Source organism: Cetorhinus maximus, chromosome 27 (genome assembly GCF_964194155.1).
Source record: "Cetorhinus maximus chromosome 27, sCetMax3.hap1.1, whole genome shotgun sequence".
Lineage (NCBI taxonomy): Eukaryota > Metazoa > Chordata > Chondrichthyes > Lamniformes > Cetorhinidae > Cetorhinus > Cetorhinus maximus.
In genome coordinates this window covers 1910071-1929682 of record NC_135905.1, presented here as the reverse complement: position 1 = coordinate 1929682, position 19612 = coordinate 1910071, and the positions used below count along the sequence as shown (strand labels likewise).

Sequence of the window (19612 nt, the reverse complement as noted above, 5' to 3'; positions counted from 1 at the left end):
CAGGATTAAAATACATAGGAGCTTGTGGACAGCAAGGCTGTCTTGGATTGTCATATCAACAGGAAATGTCTCTGCCTTGAGACATCAAATATGAGCCTGAGTGTGAGATAGAGGCATTGAACCATATAAGGGAGGGAGAGGAATTTTTGGATAGTCTACTCCATTGGTGCAGGTGCAGGCGCAGGTAGGGGACAGTCAGCAATATAGGGGAAACTGAGGGAAGACAGAGGAGGTGGTCCTGCAGACACTGGTCCTGTCCAAGTGGTACAATGTACTTGCTATCTCTCCGGTAAGGATACAGGCTGTGAATTGGACAGCCAGAATGGCACTATGGACAGAGCACAGTCAGGGTGAGGGGGGGAAAACAGGGGGAAATGGGTGGAGGGGTGGGTGGGTAGAACAGAAAGGCTATAGTTATATGTGGATTTGTTAATCATGGGGACAGATAGTGACCAAGAGCCCAGAAAGACGCGTTGCCTACCTGGCGCAAAAGTAAAGAATATCTTGGAGCAAGTTAGGAACTAAATTAAAAGGCAAGACCTCACAGGTGCTTATCTCGGAGTTACTACCCAAGCCACGTGATAACTGGCATAGGGATAGGCAGATCAGGAAGGTGAATGCGTGGCTGAAAAACTTGCATAAGGAAGGGTGGGTTCCATTTCATGGGACAGTGGCACCAATACTGGGATAGCACAGGTTCCAAAAAGGAAGATCATGCTTAGTCAACCTTATTAAATGTAATGTTAAGGTGGATAAGGGTCATGCTTTAGATGTAATATGCTGTAGATCGTGGCACATCAATCAACCCAGAAAACATGGCGACTCCATTTATTCGGCCTGCAAAAATCAGAATAAGGATCCTTGTGTTCCTTGGAAAGTAAGAGTCTACACGAGATAGAGGAATAGAGTGGGTAGATATACACAAATTAGTAAAAGTAGCAACATCGGTTAACAGGACCATAAAAAAAAACAAAACATGGGTTGGGCGGGGAGGGGGGTTCATCTCCAGAGGAAAAGAATCAAGAAGTGGAGATGTTTTATGTTAAGCTTATATCGAACCTTGGTTACACCTAATCTGTAGTACTGTGAGCAGTTCTAGCCTCCATATTACAAAAGGGATATAGGAGAAAATGTAAAAACAAGATTTACTGCAATGATACCAGGACTAAGAGGTTATATCGATCAGGAAAGACTGAACAGGTTGGTGCTTTTTTTTGCTGGAGGAGATTGAGGAGTGACCTAACTCCCAAGATTATGAAGAGCTTAACATTGTTATGAACAATATATCATTTTTAAGTTGAATGTACATATTTGTGTGTTAAGAAAGGTGAAATAGTTTTAGTTTCATGTAGTTTGTTTGTGAGCCTTGGTGCCTGAGAGTTTGGATAGACTTCTGACTAAAAGGTCAGGTCATTTGGGTTTGTTTGTGTATATACATTTTTAATTATGTTTTACAATCCCTGAAGTTGAAGAGATGGGTTAAAAGGGGTTATAAGTTCAGTGATTGTGGGGAGAAAAACACAAAGTAGAAAAAAAACGTCACTGTTACCTAGCGATAGTGGTCAAGTAACACAGAGAAAAGACAGGGGATAGAGTTCAGTGTTTGTCAAAAGGAGGGGACATGAATTGTAAGCTCTTTCACAAGAAAGGCTACAGGGCTATTGGGGACAGTAGTTGACCGAATAGTTAGTTATAGGACTCAGTAAAATGATCAATTTTGTAGAGGTGCTACTGGAAGATTGAGTTTAGGTAATTTGTTTGTTTGTTTTGAAGAAGAGTCATACAGACTTGAAACGTTAACTAAGTTTCTCTCTCCACAGATGCTGCCAGACTTGCTGAGTTTTTCCAGCATTTTCTGTTTTAATTTCATTTGTTTTCTCTGCTGTCAAAGAAACAGTGAACTTAGAGTGTGGTTGTTGGGTGTTTTGGGGAGAGGTACGAGTTGGGTGAGGGGTATCAAGTGAATGCTTAGGAATCATCCGGAAGAAAACCATTTGCAACTGTGCCATTCCCAAGTGAGAAGCCTTTATGTCATGCTGGTGGTAAATCTTCACTGGATTATGTGTGTGTAAAGATATTGCTGAGGCATAGCGTGTATTTGAAGTGTCTTCTTGTGTTTGTATTGAGATCTTTCTAAACTTTTTATCTGTAATATAGCTCATTTGCCTTGTTTAATAAATATTTTATTCTTTGTGTTAAAAGCTTATTAGCAGATTCCTGTGAATTTGTTCAGTAACTTTCTTCCATGGTTTCTAAAAAAAACATTAGGATCTATCAAACCAGTTTCACTCTGGGGCCTGACTTGTCCAGTACTAACATCAGCTGGGATCATAACAATAGGGGGAGGGGATGGTGGTGAAGTGGCAATGTTACTGGGCTAGTAATCCAGAGGCCCAGGCTAATGCTCTGGGCACATGGGTTCACATCCTACCATGGCAACTGGTGGAATTTAAATTCCATTAATAAATCTGGACTGTAATAAGGTCTCAGTAATAGAGACTATGAAACTATCATCGATTATCATGAAGGCCCACCTGGCTAGTTCAGAAAAGGAAATCTGCTGTCCTCCAGGCCCACAGCAATGTTGCTGACTCTTAACTGTCCTCTGAATTGTTTGGTTCAAGAGCAATTAGGGATGGGCAACAAATGCTGGCTTTGTCAGTAACGCCACATCCTCTGTATGAATAAAGAAAAAAACAGATGGGGTAGAAGTCGGTGAGTTTTCTCCTGCAGGGAGACCAAAAATAGGGGATATAAACAAGATGGTCACTAATAAATCTGGTAAGGAATTCAGAAGAAACGTTGTTACCCAGGCAGTGGTGAGAATCTGGAACTCGCTACCACAGAGAGAAGCTGAGGTGAACAGCACTGGTGTGTTTAAAGGGAAGATAGCTGTGCACATAAGGTAGAAAGAAATAGATGGATATATTGATGGGGCGAGATGAAGTAGGGTGGGAGGAGGCTGGTGTGGAGCATGCACATCTGTCTGGACGCATTTTCCTGTGTTGCAACACTTGGTAACAAAAAATTCACACTGCAGAGTTCAAGGAACATGGTTCACACTGCAGAATGCTACCAAGCTTTAAAAGAATAGAAGTCATGAAAAATTAGACAATTAGTTCGGTGTTGTCAAAGGTCCAAAGATTATAGGAGGAAAGACAGACAGTCAAGAATACAGGGAGCTGATTATAGGCTGGCACTGGTGGAAGGTGCAAATGTACCCACAGGCCTCTATGTCATAAAGTTCTGATTTTATTTTAAAAAGGCATGGAGCAAATGACTAAATAGATATCTTTTTTCAGAGATCTGCTCCAGGTGTAAAGAGCCAAAAAAGCTTCTTTCTGCACAGTTTAGAGTATGCTCGCATTGTGGTTATGTTACTGGACTAGTATGTAGAGGTTTCAACCAATATCCAGAGGACACAAATTCAGTTTTTGAATTCAGTTTAACAAGAAAATGGAAATATGAAGCTGGTACTAGTACAAGTGACCGTGAAGCTGTCATAAAAATCCAATTGGTTCACCAATGTCATTTAGGATCCTTACCTCATCTGTCCTACATGTGACTCCTGATCCACACCAACGAGGCTGACTCTTAACTGCCCTCTGAAGTTGCACAGCAAGCCACTCAGTTGTATCAAACCGCTAGAAAGGAAAACACAAATATAATTGGATCGTCCATTCAACTGCAACCTTGACATTGAATCAGGACACGCCAAAGAAACATAACTCTGTTGACCTTGCAAAGTCCTCCTCAGTAACATGTGAGACTGGTGCCAAAGCTGGGGAGAGCTGTCCCACAGACAAGTCGAATCATAAATATCAGCCAACATCCCAGACAGCGCCATTCTTGGACATCGAGGAGAAGTGGCACTGGGAGTTATTAAGGAAGTCCCCTGTGGATAACCATCTATTGTTTTCCTTTAACTGATGAATCAAAACTCCTCCATATTGAACATCACTTGATGGAAATGCTATAGGTGGCAGCATATACTCTGGGTGGAGAACTTCAATGTCCATCACCAAGAGTGGTTCAGTAGTACCACCATTTACTGAGCTGGCAAAGTACTAAAGGACATAGATAATAGGCTAGGTTGCAGCAAGTGGAGAGAGAACAAATGCAGAGGAATAGAAAACCTGATCTTCACTAACTTGTCAGGTGAGCTGAACTAGATTGCAACGTGAAATGACTGCAACATGAACAAAGTGGAAAATTGAGAATTTGGTGAGAATGGGAGAATTGCTCAAAGTGAAATTTATTTAGATTTTAATGGTGAACTTTAAAAACTGCAAGTCAATTATTGCCAGGACTTGAAAATTGCAGCTTTGAGGAAAGATTGGATAGGCTGGGGTTGTTTTTCTTAGAACAGAGGAGGCTTAGGAGTGACCTTACTGAGATTTACAAAATTATGAGGGGTCGAGATAGGGTAGACAGGAAAGACTTGTTTTCACTTGCTGAAGGCTCAATTACCAGGGGGCATAGATTTAAGGTGATTGGTAGAAGGATTTGGGGGGGTGGGGGAGACATGAGGAAAAACTTTTTCACTCAGAGGGTGGTGGGCATCTGGAACTCACTGCCTAAGGCAGTGGTTGAGGTTGAAACACTCAACGCATTTAAAAGGTACCTGGATCTACATCTGAAGTGCTGTAACCTGTAAGGCTACGGACCAGGTCCTGGAAAGTGGGATTAGAAATGAGCAGCTGGTTTATTTTTCCTCTTTTTGGACGACGCAGATATAATGGGCTGAATGACCTCTTTCTGCATCTTAACTTTTCTATGGTTCTAACAGATAACAGCAGTTTAACAGCCAGTTAGCTGTAAGTAATAGCTTGAATAGGGTATAACTATTGAAAGCTGGGACCTGACTGAGCTTGGGTGTATAAACATAGAGTGCAATGTAAACAGAGTGTGACGTTGACAATTTAGTGAGTGTGTTAATTTGGTGCAGGGGGGAAATGAGGTGCTCTTTTTAGCCTTAAGCACTTGTAGTTTGTGTAAACTTGATGCTGTACACATTTAATTTTTTTTTATTGCTTAGTACGTTAGTTTTTAAAAATATAAACATTAAAATACATCAACAAGTAATGAAGATATGGTAGAGTAGATTGTGTATCCTGACAGTTTGTCAGAATTCATGGACAACAAGGTTGTCCCAAATAAACATGTCTGAGGTAACTGGTTCCACCTCATATCTCTCTGGCTCAAGTCTGAGCTGGAGAGACTGATACATAAGGGAGGACAAGAAGTATCTGGGCATTTTGCTCCAGACTTTGGTTATGCCTCATCGAGAGGTGCAGTATCAAGGTGACCAATAGTGTACTGAGCAAGGGGGAGTCAGATGAGAACAAGGATCCACAAAAACTGTTCCTATCCAACAGGTACCATGTATTGGTACTTGTGAGGATAAGGGTAAAGACAGTCAGAAGGACAGCCATAAGAAAGCAGACCATGGCACCTTTGGAGCAGGTGTTATCCAAAGGGAGGAGGAAGGGAGGCATATTATGATAAATGTAGAGGATTCAACAATGAGCAAGCAGGTAGCATTCTATGTAAACTGGTTTGAGAGTCCCATATAATATGAGCCTATCTGGTGTAAGGGGGAGGGACAAATGTAACCAGGCTTGAAAAGATATTGCACAGGGAGGATCCAGTTGTTGTTGCCCACGTTGTGATCAACTTCATAGGAAAGAGTGGGCAAGAGATCCTGTTCCGGGGGTAAGAGGAGCTTAATTAAAATCCAGGACCTCTAGCATCATATTCTGTGGATTTTTGACCAAACCATGCGCAAATTAGCATAGCGATAAACAGATTAGGGTAGTGAGCATGTGGCTGGTGGAACAGTGTGGGAAAGAGTGGCTCCATTTAATGAGACACTGGCACTATTAAGGAGCTATACTGATGGGATAGGCTCCACCTGAATGAGACTGCAAACAGGGTCCAGATGCAAAGGATGAATAGGCAATAGATCAAAAGGTAAGCAGCTGTAAGAACTTTAAACTAGGGGGCGAGGAAGAGGTGGTGGAAGAGTGAGGGTCAAATGGAATAGGTAATACAAACAATAATTCTAAAAGAAACATAAAGAGAGTAGAGTATAAGTTATAAATTGTGCTGGGCACTACAGGCAAAGGAAAACCTACATATGTGAAGTAATTTAATTGGGGAGAGAAATAAGAAATGGTGTGATTAGCAGCACAGGTTCCGGGTTTGTGGGCCAAAACAGCATCCTTTACGCAAACTCAGAGTAGAACAAACAAGTTAAATGACCTACAGGCACAAATTCAACTTGGAGGGTATGACATGATAGGCATTACTGAGACATGGCCGTAAGATAATCAGGACTGGGAACTGAACACACCAGGTCTCCAGAATGGAAACAGAATCTAGAAGGGAAAGGAACTATCTTCAGTGATTAAGGATGAAATTACTTCATTGATAAGAAAGGATATAAGCAGGCAGTAGTGATTTATGGGTTGAATTGAGAAATAGAAAAGAATTTTAGAATGTAGAGGGAGAGTGTAAAGATCCCATAATAGCGTCTGTGAAGTGACAGAATACATGAATGTTGAAATTGGACAAGCTTGTCATAAAGGCTGAGTGGTTTTAATGCAGCATGTTAACTTTCATATACATTGGGATGAGTAAACTAGCTCATGCCAGGGAGGCTACAACTTTCCTGAGTGGGGTCCAGGATAGTTTTCTGTAACAATATGTCCTAGAAGTAACAAGGGTGCAGGCCATATTAGATTAGTAATGGGCAAGATTGCGTGAACATATATCGAATAGTGACCATACTATGATTGAGTTCAACCCTGTTTGAAAGGGAGAAATGCAGGTCAGTTCCTAAGGTTCTAGATTTAGGTAAAACCGACTTTGATGTGATGAAACAGAGACTGTCTCCCCTAACTTGGGCAAATCTGTTAATTGATAAATTGACAGATGATCAGTGGGAGGTTTTTAAAAAAGAATTTGTGGTATGGAACTAAAAGATTTGCCAAGAGGCAGCAATGGATAATAAAAGACATAAAAGACAATATAAAATTAGAAGAAAAATTATACAAAAATCTAAAAGAATAGCACAGGTCCTGGTGACTGCGGAAGATAGCAAGAATAAAAAAGGTGGCAAAACGGATAGTAAGAGCTATGAAAAAGAGAATATGAGAAGAAATTTTGGATGATGAAACAGAGAGAGTGTTAGGGCTAAGAAGTCAGCTGCCTAATACCCAAGTACCACACTGAATACAGAAAGTTCAGAGGGGACGTGGAAAAGGAAATAGGAAAGGTAAGGAATGTGAGAAGAGACTGACAGCGAATATGAAAGGGAATCCAGAAGTCTTCTATAGGTATATAAATAGCAAGAGAATAGCAAGAGGAGGGGTGGAGCCGATTAGTCACCAGAAAGGGAATCAGTGCAGAGACACATGGCATGGCTGAGGTGTTAGATGAGATTGGATAAGGTAAACAAAGAAAAGCTCTTGCCTTTGGCTGGCTGTACAAGGACTAGCTTTAAGGCTTTGGGCAGGAAAAATAGTTCTTCCCCACATCATCTGCATTAAGCTATGAGTAGCCTTGACCTGGAATGGCCTCCTTCTGTGTTATAACTCTGTGGCTTTCATCAACCTTCCTTGTTACCTCATCAAAAAACCCAATCAACTTAGTGAAACATGATTTGCTTTAACAAATCCCTGCTGACTTTCCTTAGTTAATCCACACCTGTCCAAGTGACTGTTAATTTTGTCCCAGATATCATTTCTAAAAAGTTTCCCAAAGCCAGAGTTAAACTGACTGGACTGTAGTTGCCAGGCTTGTCCTTACATTGAGCCGGAGGCCGAGCTGCAGATACTGATCAGGGTTTTGTACCCACGGATTTTTGTCCCAGGGTCTGTTAGCTTCTTATTCTATATGGAGGTGAAGGTCAAAATTCAAAAACATTTATATACAAGCTAATTATTTACAACGGTTAAATAAGATTAACCTATAGCTAGTGCAGCCTTCTGAGATGCCACTCAACATTCTAACTCAGTGACTTACATCACTGTGACATAGCTTCTTTTGCACATGCTAGTGTGCTCTTATTAAAGTTGACCCTTTACTCTACATCTCCCGAGTTCACCTTTCCCACACTGTTGAGCTCATGTACTATTTACAGTTTCCATCAAATTGCAACTCCCTCCTTCTCCAAGTCACTTTCGCCAAAGGCGTCAATCTCCACAGTGTTCTCAGCTCTACTTGGAGGACATATGGGATGTTTGTGTTCTCTTGGAAGGGAAACACATTGATGGAGTGGGGTAGCAGCTTCTCACAACAGCTGCCTCCTGGGCTGTGACTCTCACAATGACCTGAAATGTAAAGGCAGCAAATCAAGGAAAAAGTGATTGAAGTCCTTCAGGACTTGAACGATCACAACCCCTTGAAAAGGAAGACAACTAGCTGAAATTCTCTCTCTCTCTCTCATATCTTTGTTGCATTACACACTAGAGAAAGGTGAAAGCACAACTTGACAAGATGCAGCTCTTTTGGCTCCTATTAAAAACTTTGCAGCTGTATCATTGACCGCTGCTGTAACAAGAGAATATTCAATATCTGTGTCAGGAGTAAATCTGGTAGAGGAAAAGAAGAACAAGAAACATCCTGAAGACACTGCTGGATACAAGGAAAGGAGGACTTCCCTACTTCCCTAAGGGTAGGAATTTCTCTTTCTGCTGGTAGTGGTGTCATTTCCACCTTAGCTTCAGCATAAGGCTGCTCCGCTGCAGACTATGGGATTTCAGAGTCAGCAGGAGAAAGTAGGATTGCATCATTATCAACAATGGAATAAACTTCAGGACCGGGATCTGTAGGAAGTTCCTGTGTCGTACTCTGGTCTGCAGACTTACTTGAAAGTTCCAAATATCTGCTTCAGGCATTGTTACTACAAGAGTTTTCAGTAGTAAGAAAAAAGACAGCTAACATCAGTTCCTCTTCAGGTAGATGCTCTTTTGTCTGCTGCTGTGGTACTTTCTTTAGAAGCAGTACGGTGTTCACACAATCCTTTACTACAGGATCACTTCCTTTTGTTGCCTCATGTCTAATGTGTGAATCCCTCTCTGTAGCTTGTTGTACTGTGTGACTGATAATGCTGGATTTTTAGTTCAGCATTTTCTTTTACAGACTTCTCCAACTCTTACTTATTTTCAAGCTCCATTTGATGTTTGACTGTAAGCTCTACTAAGGTACTCTTCAGCTGCAGAAGCTGTGTAGTTTGGGCCTCTACATCTTTACTGAAAGAAAGCTTGAGTGCTTCCATGGCTTCCAAGTGCAAGCTCCAGCTTACATTTGTATAGATTAATAACCTCTGAACTTTCACTATTGATTTGATCCAATTTGGAGTTAAATGTCTCATCTTCCTGGATATCTTTTTGTTGGCTGCTTGCAATTGATGTTGCATATCATTGGTGGGCTCAGTGGAATAAGCAGACAAATTCACATCTTTATTACCTTTAGTTGTTTGGTAGTAAAGAACTTGAGTATTGCTGAAAAAAAAGACATTTGGTTGAAGCTTTTCGTCTTGCACTTATCAGGACAATCGCAACAATACCAAAGTCAGGGGAAGCAACAGCTTTATACTGCATGAGGCGAGAGTGCTGATTGGTTGGTAAGTGGACTCTGATTGGTAGAGGCGTTGCCATGGAGAATGCACTATTTAATGGTGACTGACAGTTAACTGACAAGCATTGTTTGAAATTTAAACCAGACAGCTTGACTCTGATTGGTCAAGACAGTACTCTGAGGCATGAACCAGTGAATGGCGATCACTTATTTTGTTTAACTGAAACAGTTGCGATGTGTGTACATGTTCTTCCTTCTGCAAAAAACAGGGCCCTGTGTGTTAATATATGTAGCTTACAGTACGCACAAATGTGCCACACTGCGAGTCCGGATGACAATCTTTAATTGATTGTCAGTGTAATATTTAGCATACTGCGGATTATTTAGCAAATGTTGTTCAATCGCGGAATCACATCTAATGTTGGACACTGTGTTTTGAGTTTTGCACGCACAAGCTGGTTGGGTACGGTCTGTACCCTGCCTGTTTCAAACAACGGAGGGAACATGCTGTTTGATATGATCTACCAGTCTTTGGGACGTACAGCCTACATACCTAGCTTCATACTGGCACTGAAATTCATATACCACATTACTATTTTGTGTGATAGGCAAAACACCTTTTTGGTTTGACGGTAGTATCCTGTTAGTGGCGAATACCACTCGTGTTGCTAATGCATAGTAGCAGCGTGAAACAGCATTGCTCAAATTTTTGAGATACATCACACATATTCCCTGGGCCCACACACAGACACACACAGACACACTAGTATTGATGGCAGAATAAGAGGGTAGCCTTAAAGATCTTTTACAGTTTATGAAGAAGATAAACAATCAAAAGAATACATATGTTAACTGTCCTTTGGTTGGTCTTGATGCGGTGACTCCATGTTCCGGCAAAGAGAAAGCTTCCTTGCAGCTTTTCAGTACAGCATTCTGATCTCTCCTTGTGATCACTCTGTCTTGGTAAAACAGTTCTTAAAAGCCCTGCTGGCTGTATATTCCTGAGGAATTTGATTACCATGTCTGTTGTAGTCATTGTTTTGTAGAACAGGTAATTGCAATCTGATATCTCATCTCAGAAACTTTTGAAGAGTTTCAAGATGGCGTGAAAGCCAACGGGAGACGGGCGTCTATCACAATCCTCGGGGGAGGGAGGGTTGGATGTCCGTTCCCTTTTCGTCCACTTGAGTGAAACGCAAGTTGTATATTCCAGCTGGCTAGCAGTCCTCCACTGTCTTAATAGGATTAGTGTTTATTGGTTTTTTTTGAAATCCAGCCAGAAAAAGGAGAATTAGAAATTGTACTTTTTTAAAAAAAGCACACCATCATAACAGGATCAAATGTAATATTTCCAAGTTTGTTGAGGACACAAACCTAGGTGGGAATGTGAGTTGTGTGGAGGATGCAAAGAGGCTTCAAGGGGACATAGGCTAAGTGAGTGGGCAAGAACATGGCATAAGCAATGTAATGTGAAAAAATGTTAATTTATCCATTTGGATAGGAAAAACAGAAAGGCAGAGTATTTCTTAAAATGAGAGGGAATAGCAAGTGTTGATGTTCAGAGGGACCTGGGTATTCTTGTTCATTGAAAGCTAACATGCAGGTGCAGCAAACTGTTAGGAAGGCAAATGTTGTCCTTTATTACAAGAGGATTTGAGTACAGGAGTGAAGAAGCCTTGCTGCATTTGTATAGAGGCTTGGTGAGACCGCACCTGGAGTATTATCTAAGTTTTGGTCTCCTTCTCTAAGGAAGGATATACTTGCCATTGAGGGCGTGCAATGAAGGTTCACGAGACTGATCACCAGGAGGTGGGATTGTCCTAAAAGGAGGAATTGAGGAGACTAGACCTATATTCTCTAGAGTTTAGAAGAATAAGGTGACCTCATTGAAACATACAAAATTCTTAAAGCGCTCAACAGATTAGATGCAGGAAGGATGCTTAGTGGGGTTCAGAACCAGGGGGCACAGTTTCTAAATAAGGGGTAGGCCATGTAGGACTGAGATGAGGAGGAATTTTTTCACTCAGAGGGCTGTGGAGGCTCAGTCATTGAGTCAATGAGAAATGATAAAGGCAAGAAGTCACTTGTGTGAGTTATGTACAGGCCCCCTAACAGTAACCACATGTTAGGGTGGGACATAAAGGAAGAAATAATTGGAGCCTGTTAAGAAAGGCACGGTGATAATCATGGGAGATTTTAATCTACATATAAACTGGAAAAGTTAGATGGACAAAGATAGCCTAGATAAGGAATACATTGAATGTTTTCGGGATAGTTTCCTAGAACAGCATGTTGTGGAGCCAAGTAAAGAGCAGGCTATACTAGACCTGGTATTGTGCAATGAGATGGGAGTAATTAATAATCTCATAGTGAAGATGCTCCTAGGTAGCAGCTACCACAAAATGATTGAATTTTACATTCAGTTTGAGGGGGAAAGGAGTGGGTCCGAGACTATGTTTTTAAACTCAAATAAAGCAATTATGAGGGCATGAAAGCTGAACTGGCTAAAGTGAATTGGCAAATTAGGTTAAAGGTTAGGTCAATAGAGATGCAGTTGCTAATATTTAAGGGGATATTTCAAAATGCACAGAATAGATACATTCCAACAAATAAGAAAATGTCCAAGGGACAGACACACCATCTGTGGTTAACTAGAAAGGTTAAAGATAGCATCAAACTTAAAGAAAAAGCTTATAATTGTGCAAAGACAGGTGGAAGGTCAGAAGATTGGGCAGAATATAAGGAACTGCAGAGAATGACTAAAAGACTAATAAGGGGGGAAAAAAACAGAGTATGAGAGAAAGCTAGCCAGAAATACAAAAACAGATAGTAAGAGTTTTTATAAATATTTAATAAAGAAAAGAGTTAACAAAGTGATCGTTGGTCCTATAGAAAGTGAGTCTGGAGAATTGATAATGGAAAACAAGCAGATGAATTGAGCAGATATTTTGCATCAGTTTAACTATAAAGGATACAAGTAACATCCCAGAAGCAGCGAGAAACCAGGAAATGGAAGTGGGGAAGGAAGTCAGGAAAATTACAGTCACCAGAGAAGAGGTACTGAATAAATTGTTGGAGCGGTGGGCTGACAACAGCCCGGTCCTGATGGACTTCATCCTAGAGTCTTGAAAGAGGTGTCCAGTGAGATAGATGATGCATTGGTTTTAATTTTCCAAAACTCCCTATATTCAGGGTAGGTCCCATTAGATTGGAAGATAGCAAATGGAACTCCATCATTCAAAAAGGGAGGGATACAGAAAGCAGGAAACTACAGTTAGCTTAACATCTGTCATAGGGAAAATGTTAGAAGCTATTATTAAAGAAGTTATTGTAGGGTACTTGGATAAACTCAAGATCATCAGGAAGAGTCAACATGGTTTTGTGAAAGGGAAATCGTGTTTAACCAACTTTTTGGAGTTCTTGTGCTGTGGATAAAGGGGAACCGATGGACGTACTGTACTTAGATTTCTAAAAGGCATTTGATAAAGTGTCACATCAAAGGTTATTGCGGAACATAAAAGCTCATGGTATATGGGGTAACATATTGACATGGATAGAAGAGTGGTTAGCTAACAGCGGGCAGAGAGTAGGCATAAATTTGTCTTTTACAGGTTGGCAAGATGTAACGAGTGGTGTGCCACAGAGATCAGTGCTGGGACCTCAACTGTTTACAATTTATATACCTGACTTGGATGAAGGGACTGAAGGGATGGTTCCAAATTTGGTGATGGCACAAAGATGGGTAGGAGAGTAAGTTGTGAAGAGAATAAGGAGGTTACAAAAAGATATAGATAGGTTAAGTGAGTGGGCAGAGATGTGGCAAATGGAGTATAATATGGGAAAATGTGAAATTGTCCTTTTTGGCAGGAAGAATAAAAGAGAAACATTCTTTTATTCATTCACGGGATGTGGGCTTTGCTGGCTTGGCCAGCATTTATTGCCCATCCCTAATTGCCCTTAAGAAGGTGGTGGTGAGCGGCCTTCTCGAACCACTGCAGTCCATGTGGTGTAGGTACGCCCACAGTGCTGTTAGGGAGGGAGTTCCAGGATTTTGACCCAGAGACAGTGAAGGAACGGTGATGTATTTCCAAGTCAGGGTGGTGAGTGACTTGGAGGGGAACTTCCAGGATGGCTGGTGTTCCCATCTATCTGCTGCCCTTGTCCTTGTAGTTGGTAGTGGTCGTGGGCTTGGAAGGTCCTGTCTAAGGAGCCTTGGTGAATTCCTGCAGTGCATCTTGTAGATGGTACACACTGCTGCTACTGGGCGTTGGTGGTGAAGGGAGTGAATGTTTGTGGATGTGGTGCCAACCAAGTGGGCTGCTTTGTCCTGAATGGTGTCAAGTTTCTTGAGTGTTGTGGGAGCTGCACTCTAAATGGTGAGAGACTGCAGAGCACTGAGGTGCAGAGGGATCTGGGTGTCCTAGTGCATGAATCACAAAAGGCTAGGTTGCAGGTACAGCAAGTAATTAGGAAAGCGAATAGAATGTTATCATTTATTGTTGGGGAATTGGATAAAAAAAGGTTATGCTTCAGTTGTATACAGCACTAGTGAGACCACATTTGGAGTACTGTGTACAGAATTGGTCATCTTATTTAAGGAAGGATGTAAATGCGCTGGAAGAAGTTCAGAGAAGGTTTACAAGACTAATACCTAGAATGGATGGGTTGTCTATGAAGAAAAGTTGGACAACTAGGCTTGTATCCATTGGAGTTTAGATGAGTAAGAGGAGACTCGAATGAAACATAATATCCTGAAGGGTCTTGACAGGGTGGCTATGGAGAGGATGTTTCCCCTTGTGGAAGTATCTAGAACTAGGGGTCACTGTTTAAAAATAAGGGGTCGCCCATTTAAAGCAGAGATGAGGTGAAATATTTTCACTCAGTGGGTCGTGAGTCTTTGGAACTCTCTTCCTGAAAAGGTGGTGGAAGCAGAGTCTTTGAATGTTTTTAAGGCAGAGGTGGACAGATTCTTGGTAAGTATGGGATGATAGGTTATCGGGGTTAGGTGGGATGCAGATTTGAGGTTACTATCAGGTCAGCCATGATCTTATTAAATGGCAGAGCAGGCTTGGGGGGCTGAATGGCCGACACCTGCTCCTTGTTCATATGCCTACATTGTTGGTCGAATATGGATTCTATCCTTGCTTCTGCAGTATCCTTTCACACCTGTTCGAGAAGTCCCTCAAACTGGAACCAGGCAGGCGATATATCATGTATCTCTTGATCCTGATTACAAAGGGTGCTTGCTATCTGTCCCCCTAATTATTGAAATCCCTACAACTACAACATACATTTCCCTTCCTCCTCTCCCCTCCTTTGGTCCATGTTTTGGTGTCCCTCTGACAGGTTTTATTCTCATCCATGCAGGTAGCAAGTACATTGTAGTTGTCAAATAAGATCTTTAGTTCCTTGTTCTCTATCTCACCTGGAGTTCCCTTTGCTCTGCACATTCTTGGCCACACCAAACCATTCTGCAACTCTTTACAAGGTCTGGAGCAAACTGTCAAGATACTGCTCCCTCTCCTTTATGCGCCTGGGCGTCTCCAATTCATCCTCCAATTGCCACAGTATTGACCGTTCACTTAATTTACCACCATCTCTTTGTAATTTTATACTTTCATCCACACTGCTTGTATCATCACAAATTGATCCTCCCGCTTGCTATCCACAAGCTCCCACACAATGGAGAGGTACTCTAACTGGTAGGGCATGAGTAGTGTCCCACAAGAATCTGCGTTGGGTTCAACTACTTATCATATTTATTAATGACTTAGATGATGGGATAAAAAGCAAAATATCCAAATTTGTGATGACACAAAGATAGGTGACATTGTAAGCAGTGTAGATGAAAGTGTAAAATTACAAAGAGATTGTGATAAATTAAGTGAATGGGAAAAACTGTGGCAATTGGATTTTAATGTAGGCAAAAGTGAGGAAGGCAAACCTCGGCTTGGTAGTATAGAGTTTGAACATTGCTGAAAAGAGAGACAGGTTGCTGAAGCTTTTCATATTGCACTCATCAGGACAAACACAAGAATACCTAATTTTAAATGATCACAACAATCTATACTACAGGAGAAGAGAGTGCTAATTGGCTGGCAAGTTGACTCTGAGGCTTTGCCATAGAGAACTATAGGAACTAAAGTTCTCAGGTAATTCAAAAAAGCCGCAAAGCTAGAACATTTTCCTTTTGTTTGCAGAGAACGGTTCCCTGTATATTAATGTATATCACTTCCAGCAAGCGTAAATGAGCCATATTACAAGCTCGATTGCTTATCTTAAACTGGTTGTTAGTGTGGTTACTACCAGGCTCAGGTTTGTTCATCAAGCGTTGCACAATCACGGAATCATATCTAACAGTAGGTACTTTGTTTTGGGTTTTGTAAGCACAGGCTGATTGAGTACACTTGTCTATTTCGAACAACTGAAGGAACATGCTGTTTAATTTGATTAGCCAATTGCTGGGATGCACGGCCTACATAACTGGCATCGCAGCAGTACTGAAATTTACTTTCAGACCTGAAAAACGCCCGGTCTACCTCAAATTACCCTGGAAAGGCAAAATGTCTCGAAAATTTGAACACCAGGTTAAGCAAGCCATTTCACACTGCTACTCTGCAGTGGCGATGTGTGTGGTATTTTCCACTAATTAGATGCTAACATCAGTCCAAAAGACGGTCTGCCCACCACACAATTGAGTAATGTGTTCATGTATGAATATCCGAGCTCCAAGGGGTAAATTATGAGGAGTGATTGCACTGTTTCCTGGGATTTAGAAGGTTAATGGGGTATTTTGATTGAAGTATTTATGATATTAAGAAGAACAGATAGGGTGGAATAGGAAGAATTTATTTCTGATGCTTGGGAAATCTAGGGCTTGAGGCAAAGTTTAAAAATTGGAGTGTGACCTTTCAGCAGTGATTTTAGGAAATATATCTACATATAAAGGGTGTTAGAAATTTGAAACTCTCTTTTGCAAATAGCCATTGATGTTGGAGCTTTGTTAAATTTAACACCAAGATTGATAGATTTTTTATAACAACAACTTAAATTTATATAGTGCCATTAAATTAATGAAACTTCCCAAGGCACTTCACAGGAGCATTATTAAACAAAATATGACACCGAGCCACATAAGGAGATATTAGGTCAGATGACCAAAAGCTTGGAAAAAACTTAGGTTCTCAGGAGTGTCTAAAAGGAGGAAAGTGAGGTAGAGAGGCGGAGAGGTGTATTCCAGGGAGGGTATCCCAGAGCTTGGAACCTCGGCAACTGATGGCGCAGCCATGAATGGTGGAGTTATTAAAATTGAGGATGCGCAAGAGGAGTGCAGGTATCTCAGAGGGTTGTGGGGCTGGAGAAGATTACAGAGATAGGGAGGGATGAGACTGTGGAGGGATTTGAAAACAAGGATGAGAATTTTAAAATCAAGATGTTGTTCGATGGGGAAGCCATGTTGGCCATGGAGCACAGTAATGATAGGGGAACAGGACTTGGTGCGAGTTAAGACACAGGCAGTAGAGCTTTGGATGACCTCAAGTTTATGGAAGGTGGAATGTGGGAGACCAGCTAGGAATGCATTGATATAATTGAGTCTAGAGGTAATAAAGATGATAAAGTAATGAATGAGAGTTTCAACGGCAGATAAGCTGAGGTAGAGATGAAGTCAGGCATGTCATGGAGATGGAAACAGGCAAACCTAGTGATGGCATGTGTATTGGATCAGAAGCTCAGCTCTGAATCAAATGTGACACTGAGGTTGTGAACAGTCTGGTTTAACATCAGACTGTTGCCAAGAGAGGGGTGGAGTCAGCAGCGAGGGCAATAAAAGTATCATGGGATTTGGACAAAAGTGGGTATATGGAGTTAGGTCACAGGTCAGCCAGGATCTCACTGAATGGTGGAACAGCTTTGAAGGGCTACATGGCCTACTCCTATTCCTCTGCTCCAGTCCTCGCAACATTGTTGTAAATCTCCTCTGGACCACCTCTATCACAACCACATCAGTCCTGTAATGTGATGACCTTAACTGTATGCAGTACTCTAGTGGTGACCTCACCAATGCTTTAATTTACATTCCATTCTGCATCATTTCAATCTTGTCCATATGTCCACACTAACCTGAGATTTTGTTAAATAAGAGTTGAAAGCTGGCATTCGAACTTGCGATAACTGTGGTTCAAGAGGCAAGAACAAACTCTTAGGTTCGATTCCTGCAGTTTCATCAGAGGCAATGCTCTTCTCTTCATCTACAGAACACACAGATTGAATAAAGATCAGTCTTGGTCACAGAGGTTAACCGTGATAATCACTGAAAGGCACTTGTTCCCTTTCTATTCTTGGAGTTTCCTCATCCCATTCAGCTTTCCTTTAGGATCGAGTAACCTGCCTCCAAGTGAAAGTGACAGGCCAGTGAAATCCTGACTTAAAGTGAGACCCTCAGCTCAGGAGGCCATTGAGACCCCGAGCTACTTGGGCTGGTGAGATCCCAAGCTTTAGCAAAATGCCGAACTCCACAGGCTTGTAAGACTCTGTACTCCAGCATGACCTTAACCTCAGTGGTCACTGTCCCTAATCTCTGCCCTCCATCCTACCCTCTTGCACCATAGTCAATAACGGAAACTCAATGTAAGAGGGTAAAGCTGCATACTGACAAAGTCAATCCACTGCCTGACCCAATAACAAAGAAACTTTTCAATCTTTTCAAAGAAACTGGCTTTCTCCCCTCAAATCCTGATGACACCACCTGCTGAGAGACAGTTCCACTGGCACCAGACACCACTGGCAACTCACCAAAATGTGCGAGAGTGTGAAACACCGAGACTGAGCTCGATCCCACTGTTAATGAATCATAGAATGGTTATAGAACAGGAGGGCTTTTCGGTCCATTGTGTGCATGCCAACTCAGTCAGAAAAACTCTGCTTGTCCCACTCCTCCACCATAGTCCTGCAACTTTTTTCTCTTCAGGTGCTTATTACCTTTTGCCTCAGTGGAGCCTGCCTCCACTACACTCTCAGGCAGTGCATTCCAGATTTACTTTCACTGAGTAAAAAGATTTTTCCTCATGTTGCCATTGCTTCTGTCAATCATCTCAAATCATTGTCCTCTGGCTCTTGACCCTGTTGCCAACAGGAACAGTTTCTCTATATACTCTGTTTACACCACTCATGATTTTGAACACCTAAATCAAGTCTCGTCTCAACTTTCTCTTCTCTCAGGAGAACGACCCCAGCTTCTCCAATCTACCCACCTAACTGAAGTCTATCATCCCTGGAACCATTCTCATAAACCTTTTCTTAATCCTCTCTAAAGTCTTCACATTATTCCTAAAGTACAGTACCCAGAATTGGACACAATACTCCAGCTGAGGCTAAACTAGTGTTCTATTATAACTTCATCATCATGACTTCAAAAGCAAAATACTGAGGAGGCTGGAAATCTGAAATAAAAATAGAAAATGCTGGAAATACCAGCAGTTCTGGTAACATCTGTGGAGAGAAAGAGACACTTAAATATCCTTGATGAAAGGTCCTATTTCTTTCTTACTCAGATGTTTTTTAATCTCTTTTTCCCTTAAGTGCACCTATATTAATCATCTCAAATGATCTTCGTCGTAGCATGTTCAACATGCTAACCACTCTCTGGATAAAGAAATTACATTTATTGGTGACTCTCTTATATTTGTGGCCTCTAGTTTTGGTCTTTCCCACAAGCAAAAACATCTCTACTTTAACCCTTTCAAAATCCTTTCATAATTTTCAAGAAAGATCATCCTCAGACTTGAGGAAAGAGTGCCAGCCTGGTCAATCTTACCTGATAAGTGTAACTTCTTAGTTTAGATATTAGTCAAGTGAACCTGTTCTATAACTTCAGCAGTGCCCTTATATCCCTTTTAAAATATGGAGGCCAGAACTATTCCAAGTTGGAACCAAGGTAAACTTCTCTGATTTTCAATTCTATCCTTTTGAAATTATCTCCAGTGCTTTGTTTCCTTTCTTTTTGCCCTTACTAGCCTGTGTCACTATT

General features: G+C 41.4%; 1 protein-coding gene across 4 annotated transcripts in view; it reads right to left on the bottom strand.

The window, feature by feature from the left end:
• The window catches only part of LOC144668501 (protein FAM149B1-like), a 139474-nt gene that overhangs the window by 62644 nt on the left and 57218 nt on the right, over positions 1-19612 (bottom strand). For all 4 annotated transcript variants that reach the window (XM_078530529.1, XM_078530532.1, XM_078530531.1 and 1 more), the window contains exons 8-9: positions 17707-17834; positions 3546-3644 (exon numbers count right to left, since the gene is read on the bottom strand). In XM_078530529.1, the coding sequence (XP_078386655.1) occupies positions 3546-3644; positions 17707-17834 (227 nt within the window). The remainder of the gene's footprint in view (positions 1-3545; positions 3645-17706; positions 17835-19612) is intronic.